Here is a 15,170-nt window from a genome sequence, read left to right as displayed (position 1 = left end):
ATCCCTGTCCCAGGCAGATGCTGGATGGGCACACTGCTATCAGAGCAGCAGAGATGCTGGTTGTTGGTTGTAGCTTCCATCTTTGTATCCTCATGGATCTTTTGGCCAGGCTGTGTCCATGCCATCACATGCCTCTGGGTTTAGGAGTCAGGTTTTGATTTGTCTTGGCTCCCAAGTTAAAAGGTGGCCTTGGGAGCAGAGCTTTGAGGTCTCTGTGGTAGCCCCTGCCCTGCTGGTTGGCATTTGCCAAGTGCTGTGGGCTCCATGCCCTGCTGTATCACGTAGCTGTAGCCTAGCCAAGAGGTGACAAAGATATGACAAGCTGAGCCCTGAGTGCTCCTGCCAAAAAGGTCTGGGCCAGGAGGAGACAATGGGAAAGATGAGCTGGGGATGTGCTCGGGAGAGCCTCGTGTCACTGGGGAGGGCACGAGTGCTCCTGGGCTGTGGGCTGAGCAGGACAGCTGGCAGGGCACTTCAGCCTAAAAAAAGCTGCTCTGCAGCTGCAGGGCTGCACTGTCTGCCTCCCAGAGAAGGGCTGTCATATTTCTTGAGTGTCTTCGTTTGGCTCTGGTGAATCACAGGTTGGGTGGGAAGGGACCTCAGGGACCACCTGGTCCAACCCTTCCCATGTTACTGCTGATGGGAGATGTCCCAGCACCCTGTGGAGCTGAGACTTCAAACCTTCCAGGGTGGGGGAATCCACCCTTTGTCCTGTGAGCCCGTCCCAGTGGCTGACTGGACTCCTGGGGAAAGGTTTCGTCTTGTGTCCAAGCAGAATCTCCCCAGGAGCACCTTGTGCCCATTGCCCCTTGTCCTCTCCAGGTGCTGCCTCAGTCCTGGCCCAGGTGCAGCCTGGCCCAGATGCAGCACACAGGTTTTCCTCTGGAGAGCCTTCAGCTGGCTTTGGGCTGGGCTCTGCCTAGGAAAGGAGCAGCTGCTGAGAAGCCCTGTGTTCAGCATTCAGCAGTTTTGGGGATGCTCAGCTCTGGGGAGGGGGCTGCAAGCAGTGTCCAGCTGTGACAACAGCTTCTGAGTCAAATCCTTCTTTCTCCTTTTCCTGGAGACCTCACAAAGCCTCTGAGAAACAGCAGAAGCCTCCGAGATGAGGGGACGGAGGTTTAACCTCTCTCAGCCTGTTTAACATGCTGGAAAATGTCTGTGTCACAATGTGCCCACGGGTCTGGGCTCTGCAGGTGACAGTGCTGAGCTGGTACCTGGGCAAGGGGCTGATGGTCAGTGAGCCTGCAGCCCCCCCTCTGGGTGCTCCTTGTGGGGTGAGGAGGAATGGCCACGTCAGGAACTGCTGGGAAGCTCCATCTCTGCAGGGAGGGCAAAGCCCAGCAGCCCTGGCCAGGCAGCAGGAATCTGCACAGCCTGCTCCTCTGCTCTGGGGTTTCACAGCACGGGGCAGAGCTGCTGCATCCTCTGGGAACAAGGGGACAAGGGACAGCCCCGTGCCCTGGTCCTACACCCTCATCCTCTGGTGCTCAGAGATGCCCAGGGCTGGTGTCTGCAGAGCTGTGGCAAGGTGCTGCTGGGCCAGGCACCCCAGGGCCTCCCCACTGCTGCCAGGTGCTGGTGCCACCCTCTCACCTCAGGGATTTCCTGTGTGGCCAGAGCAGTGCTGGTCTGACAAAGCTGAGGTGCTGGGGTGCAGGAGGGTTCCCCAGGGCTGCTCCATGCTGTGCTTTGGTTCTCTTTTAACCTCTCCCCAGACAGTGCAGTGCTGGACTGTCAGTATGAAAAGACAAATGCAAAGCACATTGCACTGTTTGCTTTGTGAAGGCACTGAAGGTGCAGCAAAGGAGGCTGCTGGCTGGCTGGGCTCCAAGCTCTGTGATGGAGCTTCCATAAACACCACCCTGGGGAGGGGGAGCAGAGCTGGCAGTGGGTGGGGGGCAGGAGAGGACTCCAGCCCCTTCCCCCAGAGGGTGGAAGCCAGCCCCCTTCCCTGAGCAGAGAGGGACAGAGTGGTTGTGACAAAGTCCTGGGAGTTTCCACATGTCTGGAGACACCCCGGAGGGGAGGAGGAAGCCCCAGGAACAGGTCTGGCTCTGCAAACCTTCCCTCAAGGCCCAGGTGGGTTCTGCAGTCCCTCTGCACTCAGTGCTGGGGAGCTCAGGATGGCTGCAGCAGGGGCTGGGCTGAGATGTCTGAGGACACTGGGCTGTGGGATTTCCCCTTCCACCTCTGGGGAACAAACACTGCTGCTCCAAACAAGGACAGTTCCAACTTCCAGCTCCAAAGGCTTCCTAGGAGATCTCCAGGTAAAGCCCAGCTGCAGCAGGTCCCCTGGGCTCCATCAGCTTCAGCCCAGGATCCAGGGACTGGCTCCTGCCCAGGCAGCATTCAGGCAGCTGTCCACATGGAGAAACCTCACAGACCATTTCCAGTGTCCCATCCCACCTTCCCTGGACACTGTGCCCTCCAGAGGGCTGGGATGGTTTCTGGCCATCTTGTAGGGTGGTGGTGGAGTCATCCTGAGTGTTGGGTCTGGCTGGACAGGGAAGAGTCTTGTTGCACATTCCCTGGGGCCTGAGAACTTCCTGCAGCAGACGGAGGGCAACAAATGGATCCTTCCTGACCCTTCCACCTCTCCTTCACTTCCACTTTGATTCAGGATGTTCCCTGCAGACAGATTTTGGGGATAGCTGCTGCTTGGGCCTCAGCAGATGCCCAGCCTGACCTGGCTGCTGGTGCCTGACAGCTGCTGATGGACTGCCAGGACCTGCTCTCCTCTGCCCCAGCTGCAGTGGGCAGCACCTCAAACAGGGAACGCGTGACCCCTGTACATTTCTGCCACCAAACTGCACTGCTCTGAGCCTGGGGGTAGACACAGCAAGGAGCTGAGGCTGGACCAGCACCGGGAATCCACTGTGCTGGGTGCACAGCAGGGAGTGCTCTTCCTGCAAGGAGTTGGCTAACAAAGTGTCACCTGGACTGAGCCCCGGCCCCGAGCTGCCAGGCCAGCTCAGCAGAAGCTGCTGTACAGTCTGTAGCCCAGCTCGGGCAGGCTGTGTTCTGCTTTGGGGCAAGTCCCCGAGCGAGCAGGACAGCAGGAGGAGGAGCTGCGTGCCGGCTCTCACCCATCCGAGCTCTCCCGCCTGCTCTCTCCAGCACTGCTCTCGAGGAGCAGTAACACCCTGACCCGGGGAACTGCCCGCTTGCTGGGCCGCTCCTCCGCACCCACCGCAGGGAAGCGGCTTGGAACGGCACCAGACAAGCCCGGAGCGGCGGCACTGCGCTGCGGCCCCGCACCGAGCACCGCGGGCAGGCCCGGCCCGGCCTCACAGGCCTGCGGCCCCTCGCTCGCTGCCTTCCTCCTGCAGGAGGACGCGCAGGCGTTCTCGGCCACCCCCACATAGCCGAGAGCAGAGTCTCAGGGCCCGGTTCGGTTCGGTCCGGTCCGGTTCGGCTCACTCCGGTCCCGCCTCCGCTGCCGCCTCAGGCCCAACAGCCCCATCCCACAATGCTTTGCGCGGGGAGCCCCCTTGCCCTCACCCACCCTTGCTGCGCGCGCGCGGGGAGCTGCCCCGCCATTGGCCAGCGGCCCCCGCTAGTTCTACCCTCTGCCCGCTCATTGGCTCTCGGCCGATTGTCACCGGAGGGCCCGCCTCCCTTTCTCTCACGCCGCTCTCCCATTGGGCTTTTGGAGGGCGTGGCGCTCCGCGTCGTGCGCGGATTGGCTGGCCGGGCCGCCCGTCAAAGGCAGCGGGTTGGGGTGCGCCGGTTTCCACGTCAGTCAGGGCGCTGCGGGGTCGGTTCCTCTCCCGCCGCCCCGCAGGATTCCCCCCCCCCTTCCCCTCCCTTCCCCGCTCCCCTCACCGGCGGCTTCCCCGACACCGCCGCCACCTCCCCGGGGCCGCCGGGAGGGAAGGGAAGGGCGGACCGAGCCCTCCCGCTGGCGGCGCCGCCCGATGTGTGGAGCGGCGGCAGCCGCGGGGAGCAGCCGCCGCCATCTTGGATGCGGGGGTCAGTACCGGGAGCAGAGCGCCTGTCGCGATACTGTCGCGACGCGGGGGCGGGAGGAAGGGAGGCTGCGGGTGGTGAAGGGGCGGGCAGGGGGTGCAGAGGCCCGGGGGGTGTGTGGGGGGGCAGCTGCTCCCTCCGCTCCGGACCCGGCCGGACAGGCCCGGGGGGCAGGGAGGTGGCGGGGGCTCAGCCCGCAGGCAGCGGGGCTGCTGGGGGAGCGGGGGGCAGGGGGGGTTCCCGGCATCCAGGTTCGCTGTGTGAGGAGGGGGAAGGCCGGGAGCCGAGCAGGGTGTCGGGCCGGAGCTGGGCTGCTGCCCTGGTGCTGTCCTTTAAGGGGAAGAAAATCGCCCCCTTCCCTGCCCGCCTTCAGGTGCTGTGTTCGGGGGGGTTGTTTCTCTTCTGGGTTCCCTGCCTCGGTGTTGAGGTGAGAGGGGAGACCCGGGGAAGCCCTTCCCACCGCTGTCATCTTCTGCTGCCCGGTTTGTGAAGGGTTTGGGCTTCCCTGGGCTGCACCGTTCCTCCCCATGCTGCTAAATCAACGCTCCCCTGGGGTTTTTGGGTTTTTTTTGCATTAGGAGCTAGCCCTGGGAGAGACATCCTGCGTTCTCTGAAGGTTTCCTGCCTGTGATGCTCGTCAGGGTGGTTTGTTGGGTGGAAAACCCAACCAAGTTGAATTTCCTGCTAGAGATGTGTGCAGGAGCTTTCTCCCTGCCAGCTGGGCTGCAGGGGAACAGAGGTGGCTTGGGCTGAGGCAGGAATTGTTTGTGGCAGGAGGACATTGTGTGTTGTGTTTTGGTAGCACTGTGTCTTGCCAGGAGTGACCAGACCCAGGTCAGAGACTGGATAGATTATCCATGAACTGTAATAAACAGGGGAAAGTTACAGCACTGCAAGCTCACTTGGAAATCCTCCTTTTCTTGCATATTGTGATTATGCTGTGTTTTTTAATTATCACTGTTAATTGGAGTAATGTCCCCAGGTTTGAGTCAGTTACCATAGCTGAAGGCTAAAGTTTAGTGACAGGAGGAGGTGAGTTGGTGGAAGTTTGTGTCACTTCTGCTGCTAACTCACTCTTGCCTGTTTCCAGAGAGCTGCAGACATTTATTTCCCTGCAGGGGAGGGAGTGTTTCCTGGAAGTGTCCCTGAGACTTCTTTGGGTTCCGCTGCACTGGTGTGTTGAGGGGTGACACGTTGCAAGGTGGAGCCATGGAGTGTTTAGGGGGTGTGTGAGACAACCTCTGCTGATATAAATCCTGTCAGTGCCTTTGTGTGAGGGTTTCACATCTGTCCTCTTTCAGGAGTCTCAGAAGAGGGGAAGTCCCTGTCCTTAAAACATGGCTAAAGGCTTTGAGAAGCATCTGAATGTTAGATGTCCCTGACCCTGTTGCCTATCAGTGAGGCTGTGAATGCCTCCAGCACCCCTGTTCCTGGCCAGCTGTGCTGCTGGGGTTTGGAGCTGTCACTGTCACTGTGCTGCCTCTCAGAGTTCTGCAGGGGAGGGAGATCTGAGCTTTGAGCTGAGGGATGAACCCATCATGAGAAAAAAACCCCAGGAGTTTATGTCAGGCTAACTGAAGAGCTAAAAAGCGTTTGATATTCAATAGGTACCTGAGTTGTTTTGGTTTTGTTTGTTTCTGTGCAACTCAAGGGCACAGAACTTAATAACTGAATCTCTGTGCCACATCAGTGTCTCACCTTTGGCTAAGCAGGGCTTCCCTTGCTCTGCAGACACCCAGGGCTGCTGGAGCTCTGACTTTGCCAGGAAGGTTTTGCTTCAACTTCTGTCATCCCCTTCAGCACTGGAGGTTCTGCTGAGCTCTCCACAGCCACTCTTCAGGCCACTCCTTTGTAGCACTGAGCATGGATTCACGTTAGCATTTTTGGTATATTGAGCAAACGTGTAGTGGTTTTGCCTGACTGCCACCCAGCTGACTGTTCAGTGCCACCCTGGTAAATCTTGGCACTCTCTGCAGCTTCAGGGCATCAATTTTGCTTTTAAAAAGTACTTCCAATACAGTACATGTGTACTGAGCTCTGAAGTAGGAGCACTTGTTGCTGTTTGCACTGCTGCAAATAAACTCCTCCACCTCTGCAGGGATGGATGGTGCTTTGGGTGGGGTTAGCTGACAAGATGCATCCCTCTGGAAATAGTTGTCTGGCTTTCTCCCCCCTGAGCCTATAATTACTTTCTGTTTCCTTCTCCAGCACACAGTTGCAAGGATTCTTTGCATGAATGAAGACAGTTGGCTGTGGGTTAGTTTGGAATGTGTGTGTGCTACTGCTTGGTGAGCTGCAAGCTGAAGTGTGAGGCAGGGTTTTCCCCTGTCTTTCCCCAGTGGACTCTGTGTGTCATGTTCAGAGAGCTGAGGGGGAATTTGTGTCCCCAGCTTCATAGGTAATTCCAGGTGCTTGGAAAGGCTGGTAAGTTTTTTAGTGTGTGTAAAGGGAATCCTTGTACTTTTGACTGAAGAGCATTCTGCAGTGAGGGAAGGAGTACACTCTCATCTGCAGCAGCAGTGAAAGGATGCAATTGCTAAAAAACCCACCCCAAAACAACACTGCAGTTCTGCAGCATTTTATTGTGTCAGGAGAGCCCTGCCAAGCAGCAGGTACCTTTCTTTTGGTACCCTTCAGGATCAGCACACTGATTATCCTAGCAGGGTAAAAGGAAAAGTGTGTTGTAGAGGTTTGTGTCTGCTTCATGTTTTGCTGCTTGGAGACAGCACCAGGTTTGGGAGCTGCTGAGCATTGCAGAGGAAGGACTGAGCTTAGTGACCCTTTCTGTCTGCATCCTCCTGGGTTAAAAGTAGAGAAGAAACGGGAGTCCTACAGGCAGCTTCAGCAGCAAGCAGACTGGCATTGAAGCTGTGGCATCATATTGTCAGAACTCTTGAGTATCTGTGTGTGTGCAGCAGGTGATAGATGTGGCTGGGCTTTGTACCACTCAGCAGTACCATTCTGTATAACTCATGAAGTAAGAAGCAGTGCTGCCCCAAGATCCTTCATCCTTTTGAGAAGATAAAAACCTGAAACAAGTGAGATGCTCCCTCTTGATTAGGTGTCTTTTTATAATAGTTTGCTTAGTTTCTTTGTTTACAGAGTCCTGAAGCAAATTAGCCTCTGTCACTGTCACTCAGAGGATATTTGTGTATTTGAAGTGTTTTTGGGGACTCAGACAAGTTAATTAATGTGAAGCCTGACAGGTCCTGGGTGGATGTTCTGAAATTTCTGTGGTGTTTTTTTCTGAGCTCTGGAGTAGAACACCAAAACTGTTTCTTTCCTGCTTTTTCTGCATGGGCAAAAATCCTTCTCATGTTATCTGTGCCTTACTGCCCTCTGCCCACCCCAGAGCTTTGTGAGCCCCTCAGATCTGAAGTGTTGTGAGCAATGTTTCACCTGTTTCCAGTCTTTTGCTGTGACTTCAGGCTTCATTTCTCATTTTTCTTTTATATCTGACTGAAAAATTCTCATTACTTGGTTACCATTCCACTAAATCCTTCCCATTTGCAGACGAGGTATCATCTCACACTCTTCACAACCAGTTGTGTCTGTTCACCCCCCTCCATTCTTGTTTCTGTGTGGTTAATTGTGTCTGGGTTCCATCTGGAGACCCGTGCTGCAGTGAGCCAGGCTTTGTGGCTTTTTCTCAGACCACTGTGGATGTTTCTTGCTTGTGGAATTCTTCCCCCTCCCCTGACTCTCTGGGTACATCAGTGTATGTTTGTCCCTTAGGACCTCAGGCTGCATGAGTTAATGTCTGCTTGTACCTTTCTCACTCCTGCCTTACACCCAGTTTTGTCTCTGGTTTTGCTCATTTTGTTGTGAGTTCTTACCTATCACTTTTTCCTTACCCACTGTCTTGAAATCAACATCTGGTACAAATTACTTTGATAAAACTAAAGTTTAAATTCCCCAAGAGTTCTGCTGTGGGCAGCTTAGTGAAGCCAGTGCTGTTTGTTTAAGAGAGCTGCACAAGATCAGCAGGACGGGCTTTGTGTTCTCTGTGGGGCTGCAGGACTGTGCCTGAGTGCTGGAGGTGTGTGTGTCACTACAGTGTCAGGGTGCCCTAACATCTTATCTTTCTGTGAACCTCAAAAAAATGAGGAATGTGCCTTGGCAAAGCTGTCTCTAACTTTGTGGATGCCCTCTTCATCTTCTTGAAAGCACCCTCAGTGGAAAAGCATCTTCCCTGTGACCAGAGAGCTCTGTTTGCATGCACAGAACAAAGATCTGAGGTTTTTGCTTCTCTGCAGGCCTCCTGCTTGACTTGGGCTGAGCTGGTGTTTTATCTGAGGAAGAGACTGGTTCTGAGGCACTGGGAACTGACTGGGGCTGCCTTTCTTTTCAGGACTGCAAGGATGGTGGATAAGAACATCTACATCGTGCAAGGTGAGATCAATGCTGTGGTGGGAGCCATCAAGAGGAACGCCCGGTGGAGCACTCACACACACCTGGTGAGTCCCCACAGCTCTGCCTTCTCCTCGTGGCAGGGCAGCAACCTCCTGGGTTTGGGGAAGAAGGCAATGACAGTCTTCATCACCAAACCCATGAAATAAAAGCTGAGGAAGTCATACATAGGGTGCTTTTTCCATATGGCATTGCATCTTTTTTGGTTTTTTCCATGTTGTTTTGTGACCTCTAGCTTATGCACCTGACTGCATCTTTTCCATAGCTTCAAACCTGATTTATTGAAAGCTATAAGTGCAGGAGTAGGGATGCAATGTAAACACCTGGATGTGGTGTGCTTTGGAGTGGCAGGTGAGTAGCAGCTGGCTGTCACCCAGCACCAGTGGTTCCAGTTTGGCAGAGGGCAGGGCTTTTTTCTCTCTAACAGGCATTTCTTCATCAGAGCTGACTGCCACCCAGTCAGAGGTGTGGCTGCAGAGTACACAGCTTGAAGAAACTGCTGCTCCTCCCTGTTGATGTGAAAAGATAGAGCAAGGCTGAAGGATGCAGCTGCTGTTATGCATTTTGCACTGTGATTCTTCCTTCAGGCTACTGATGTCACTGGGTGTCTGTGTCACAGGTTAACTGGGTAGCAAAGCCAGGGGAGCCATTTCAATAGGGCATGAGGCAGATCTGCTCTGAAATGTATTGATCAATGGAAGGCTGAGCAGAAATATTTCTGGAGGACAATAAAACCAAACCAGAGTGCTCAGTCTTGAGCCTGTGCTTTGGCATTTGAGCTGGATGACACTGGGGAGCACTAAGAGGAGAATAAAAACACTTCTTTTTTGTTTTTTTGTGGAGTAAACACCCTGACAGTGCTAAACTCTAGCCACAGTTGAGGGGGGAAATGTCTTTACAGATCTGTTATTAAGATTTGCCTTCAGGAATATGTTTGCCTCACTAATTACTTCCTTCTTCCACCTGTAGGATGAAGAAAGGGATCCCCTGCTGCATAGCTTTAGCCTCTTAAAAGAAGTGCTGAATAATATCAGAGGTGAGCTCCTGCAGAGGCCAGCAGGTCCCTGTGCCTGCTAGGCTCTGTGCAAATGGATGTACAGGTGTGCTGGTGTGTCACACTCACTGTGCAGAGGGCAGCTATTGATCAATCAGAGCAAACAGGGAGGTACTTTGGGACACGTGTCCATGTAGACTGGTACACAGGTACCAGTGCTGCCACTGTCTGGAGATCCACACACACACAGATATGTAGTGTGAGTACATACACCATTTTATACACACGTGTGCATGTTTCTGCAATATACTGAAGCTTGGAGTAAGGTATGAAAAGTGATGGGTTATTACTCAGAATCTTTCTGTGCTTTGCTTTCTGATCCATGAATGATGGGAAAAATCTGCTTAGAAAGTAGCCTCCCTTCCCTGTTTTCTTCTGACATTCTTGGGTTTGTTGGTGTTTATCATCTGTTATCAGTGACCAGTGAAGCACTGGGCTCACTTTCCGTTTGGGTCACTTAAATCTTGAAGGGAAGGGCTTGCTTTGTGAGCAGTTGCACTGAAAGACACTGGAAATCTGTTGTGGTTCCAGAAGCAGAACACAAAGTTGGGATTCTTTCTGCCCAGCTTAAAATTTTCTTCAAACTAAGTCTCATGGAGTTCTTTGTCATTATTTCAAGTATCTCTTCTTACCAGCAAGAGCAGGGAATCTCAGGATGCAGGATGAGTACATGATGTCAGGGCCTGGCCATTTGTCCAGAGCAGGTAGGTACAAAGTGCTGCTGGCTGGAGGAGGAGAAGGTGCAGGCCCACTGCTTGTGTCAGAGAAAGCAGAGCTGAATGTACTGAGAGGTTATCATCCTGTTCATGGTGGGATGGTCACTGCCTTGCTGCAGTGTTGGTACCATGCTGGTGGTTCCTGCTATTTGCTGACCAGCATCCTGAGCCAGGACAGCAGTAGTGTGCTCCATCTGTAGATGTAGTCATGGACTGGGCAGCACCTGGAACAGTACAGAGTCCCCTGCCTCATCTTCCAGGCAATGAGGAGGCCAAGCTCAGGTTGTTGTTGTTTTTTGGGGTTTTTTTGGTGGGCAGTTTCTTGTTTTGTTTTGTTTTGTTTTTTTTGTCTAGACCTCCCTTTCACATCTCTTTCATTAGCTCATGGAAACACATTGCTTTTTATATTTAAATTTATTCAAGCTGTAATCTTTGACATTTGAGTTAGCTTTTCCTACAATTTTGCATTTCTGGTAATATATATTATGTATTTTCTCAATCCCCCAAGAACCCATTTTAATCTGTTCCGGATGCAAATTTCAGGCTGCCTTGTCCCATCTCCCTTCCCCTCCCCCACGGAGCCTGTTTGATCAGGTGTGGCAGGAATATCCACTGTCAAGCTGCGCCCTTTATATCAGTCAATATTATCCTTCCTTCCCTCCCACTCCCTTCCTTCTCCTCTGGGCTTTACCAGTTGATTTATAATTTTGGAATTCTCATCGGAGTCTGTAATACAGTTTGTTCATTATTTAACCAAAACCTGTTTAATGAGCAAAGAGAGGCAATGTAAATGTTAGGCCTGTTGCAGTGGAGTACCTTTTGTTCTCCTCTGAGCTGGTGGGGATTAACTCTGTCCTGCCTGGGATGCTGGAGTGCCCTGGTCAGCAGCATGGAGAGGCACCTCGGGGCTCCCATTTCCAACTGCTGTTCCTCAGGGGTCACTAAATGGCATAATGAGTTTCATTTGATTAGAAAAATAGCCCAGGCTTGCCTTCAGCTGAGCAGTGCTGTCCCATCCCATCTCATCCCATCTCATCCCATCTCATCCCATCTCATCCCATCTCATCCCATCTCATCCCATCTCATCCCCTCCCATCTCATCCCATCTCATCCCATCTCATCCCCTCCCCTCCCATCTCATCCCCTCCCATCTTATCCCCTCCCATCTCATCTCATCCCATCCCATCTCATCCCATCCCATCTCATCCCATCCCATTTCATCCCATCCCATCTCATCCCATCCCATCCCATCCCATCCCATCCCATCCCATCTCATCCCATCCCATCCCATCCCATCCCATCCCATCCCATCCCATCTCATCCCATCCCATCTCATCCCATCCCATCTCATCCCATCCCATCCCATCCCATCCCATCCCATCCCATCCCATCCCATCCCATCTCATCCCATCCCATCTCATCCCATCTCATCCCATCCCATCTCATCCCATCTCGTCCCATCTCGTCCCATCTCGTCCCATCTCGTCCCATCTCGTCCCATCTCGTCCCATCCCGTCCCATCTCATCCCATCTCATCCCATCCCATCCCATCCCATCCCATCCCATCCCATCCCATGTCTAGATGGCCTCTTGAAGGGAACATCTGGAGAAGATGGCCTTGGAGCTGGGTTATGTTGGACAATCTTGAGAAGTCTGACAGGGAAGCTTAATTTCTGTTCCATGTAGATTTATAAAACCAGTTTAATGTCTCTGCCCCCCTGCTTTATTGTGTGCTGGTTTTACCCCTGATGAGCTGCATACGTTTTTTGTTGTTATTGGTGGCAGCTGCCTGGAGAACTGAAAGGAAGAGCAGAGGTTCTGTCATCTTGGGTGATGCATAATTACTGCCAGATAAATCTAATATCTGAATGCTTGCTGTGCTGAGATAGGCACCTCTGCATAAGTGCTGTGGGGTCTCTGGTATTTCCAGGGCTTGGAAAAGGCAGAAGGTTGGTGTCCTGAGGTAGTCAGTAGTTAATATGGGAGTAGTGACTGTCATGCCTGGTCCCTGCATGCAGCACTGAAACACAGCTACCTCTGCAGAAGTTACTTTAGAACTGGTGGAAGCATCAAGTTTGCATCTGGGGTCAGTGTCACCACGACTTCTGTCTGACTGCTTTTTTAAAAAGTAAGCTGTGTATCTAGAAAATGTCTGGATGGTGAAATATTTGCTGATGTTGTCACTTTATTATGGATTGAGGTCAACAAGCTTTGTTTTGACACCCAGTGATAACTCCACATCTTCTCTTCCATGACTATTTCCAACTTGAGGTGTTCTCGAGCTCCTTCAGGAGAGCTTTTCTAACCACAAGTGGCTGGAAGCAGCAGTGAAATCCCAGCCTGATCTGAGCAGGTTGTGTTTCCTTAAATCTTGGCTGTGGCTGTGGGAGTCTCCAGCCCTCTCCAGTGTGGTGCAGAGGCAGAGCAGGTTCTTCTGTAGTCCTTCTCCTCCAGGGCAGAGTGTGGGTCAGGCAGCAGGATGCTGAAGGGTGGCTGCAGGACAGCAGACGTCTGAGTGCCACTGCCTGGTGCCAGTCAGCAGTGCAGTGGGAGAAGCAGGTGTTTGTGCAAAGTGTGTGCATGGAGAGTCTTATTTAAAGAAGGTTTAAAGTAGGTAAACACACCTGTGAAGAGGTGCTCGTGTATGTTTTAGGTCCAGGAGTGCCAGGCTGGAAGGTTTGAGTCCTTTTATCCTCTGGTGGTTCAGAGCTAGTGCATTTAAACAGAAGCTGCAGAGTGAGCTGTTAGCAGCACTCTGATTTCATGCACATTCATGACATTTCAGATGAATGCTTGTACAGTGGGTTCAGAAGAATCTTTTCATGGCTTATTTCAGACAAGAAGCTGCTGCAAATCTCCATCTTTAGAGGCTTGGCTGGGGCATTAAGAGCTGGCTAAAGGTCAAATGACTGTAACCAGCAAAGAACCTTTGCCCAGTGTAGTGGCTTAATTTACTTGTTACTGTAGCCATCAGCTTTCTGGTGTGTAGGTTGGATTGCACACACCCTTTGCTCATGGCTGAGCTCCTGAAACTCAGTTTTTAGGAAAATCTGACATTAGTATAAAACAATAAGGGAATCTCTCTGATTTGGGTTAAATGTCTGAACTTCTTCTGAAAGATCTTGGTAAACGGGCTGTGAATATAGAGAGGTGGCCTGGTCACTGTGCTGGTGTGTAGGAGCTGAGATGTTCACTGTGGTCTGTTCAAGTGAAACAATCAGGAAAAAAATGTTTTGGTTTTTTCTTACAAAAAAAAGTGTAGGAATTAGATTACATGGATGGGTGATATGTGTAGTGCTGCAGTGCTTGTTACTTTGCACATAAGGGCAATGCCCTCTTCTATTTATTATTTCTACCTTGACTCTCTGCTGGAAGTGCCTGGACTTCTTAGCAAATAACAAACACTTAGGAACTGTAAGCTTGGTGTGTCTCCCTCTGTTTGCATTGAAGGATTGCAGTGCTGCCAGGAGCAGAGAGAGAGAGAAAAACAAAATCTTTCTTCTGTTGCATGTCAGCTTCATATAAAAGATGAAGAAAATTGGTTTCCTAGAAACTGGTTTCCTAGATTGTTCCTGTGATAACTAAAAAAGAAAAAAATTAATATCTTAATTTTATTCTTTTTTTTAAGTACCAGGTATCCATACTCATTACCTGTCATTTTGGAAGACAGGCAGCTCAGGCTAACATTTAGCTTTTGTGACATTCTCTGACCAGACAGAAAGGACTCAACTCCAGTTGTATAGCATCCTTAATTTGATAAATTTTTAGTTTTTGTGTTCTTCTTCTATTTTGTGTTTCTGAGTAGGAAGAAACTTCCTGAACAATTTCCAAAAGAAGTGGGGTGAGTCTGGGAATATCTGTAGGAAGAACCAAACCAACCAAAGCAGTGCACAGCCACCCCAGTAAGGGGATCCTCACACCAGGTATTTCTGCACTGCCCTTCAGGCACCTCCAGCATCCCTTTAGCAGAGTTCTCTGTGTGGAGCTGCAGGGCAGAGCCTGGCATGTCAGAGTCTGCCAGCTGTGTGTGTGTGTGGCTGGTGAGTGGCAGGTAGAGGCAGGAGGTGGTGCTGGTGGAAGGAATCCTTTCCTGAGCCCTGCTCCTGCAGGAGCCCAGGCTTCCAGATGGACAGGCACTGCTGGCTGGTGCTTGGCTTGCTGTGTAACACCAGCCTTGTGTTAGCACTGCAGGGCTGGGCTCTGAGCAGCTCCCACATGTGCAGGGGCTGCAACTGACTCTCTCCTGTTCCACGCCTGCTGAGCAATTACTTTCCCACTTGCTGGGAGCTCCATTATTTCCCTCAGTTCCTGCTGCTCTCTGAAGTGGAGCCATGAAGGAAGTGGCCTAATGGACATACATTAGAGGGCAATAAATTGCAGTTTGATTTGGTGGAAAGGCAGTACCAGATGCTCTGGTGAAGTTCAAGTTCCTCTTAAGTCATCCTCGGAGGTTTTATTCCAGTTGGCTTGGGGTTTTTTTTATGATGATGTCTTTGTTTTGGTCAAGAGGAGTTTAAAGGACTTGTGGCCAGTGAAGAGACATTAAGGCTGTTTGCATTATACTAAAAGCCCAACTGGGGAAGCAGGGGTGTATGTGAACTCCCAGTAGAAGTTATTAAATAATAACCTGTTAGAAGCAATGTCCCCAAGGTGATTTAATTCCAGGAAGCAACAAGCTGTGTCTGAAAGCGCAGGTGCTTATCTAGAGGGTGGCATAAGGGGATAGGACCCTGCACACAGAGCCGGCTCACTGGAGCTTCCTCACCTCTAAGAGTTGGTAGCAAAGAGAAGTCATTAAACATGCAAAGCTGTTCCAAAAGCAGCATTAAATTACACAAAGCTGTCACAAAATAACTGGTAAAAAAGGATGTGTTTTATTACAAAGCTGCTGCAAAGTAACATCATTGATACAACGTACAGGAAGCTGTTGCTAAGCATATACTTAAATAGACAAAGTTGTTAAACACTTGAGGTTTTTTTATACTGCCTGCCCTCATTTGCCCTTCAAACACTGGCTCCTG

General features: G+C 51.5%; 1 protein-coding gene across 3 annotated transcripts in view; it reads left to right on the top strand.

Annotated features, from left to right (window-relative positions):
* The first annotated feature begins 3,719 nt into the window (after positions 1-3,719).
* Positions 3,720-15,170, top strand: part of GBF1 (golgi brefeldin A resistant guanine nucleotide exchange factor 1) — an 80,783-nt gene continuing 69,332 nt past the window's right edge. The window contains exons 1-3 of one of the 3 annotated variants that reach the window (XM_030452910.1): positions 3,720-3,972; positions 8,321-8,426; positions 9,349-9,415. In XM_030452910.1, coding sequence (XP_030308770.1) covers positions 3,965-3,972; positions 8,321-8,426; positions 9,349-9,415 — 181 coding nt within the window. In that variant the 5' untranslated portion in view covers positions 3,720-3,964. The remainder of the gene's footprint in view (positions 3,973-8,320; positions 8,427-9,348; positions 9,416-15,170) is intronic. The other 2 variants (XM_030452909.1, XM_030452911.1) reach the window with 2 other exon arrangements.

Source organism: Calypte anna, chromosome 6 (genome assembly GCF_003957555.1).
Source record: "Calypte anna isolate BGI_N300 chromosome 6, bCalAnn1_v1.p, whole genome shotgun sequence".
Taxonomy (NCBI): Eukaryota; Metazoa; Chordata; class Aves; order Apodiformes; family Trochilidae; genus Calypte; species Calypte anna.
This window is presented reverse-complemented; position numbering and strand designations above follow the sequence as displayed.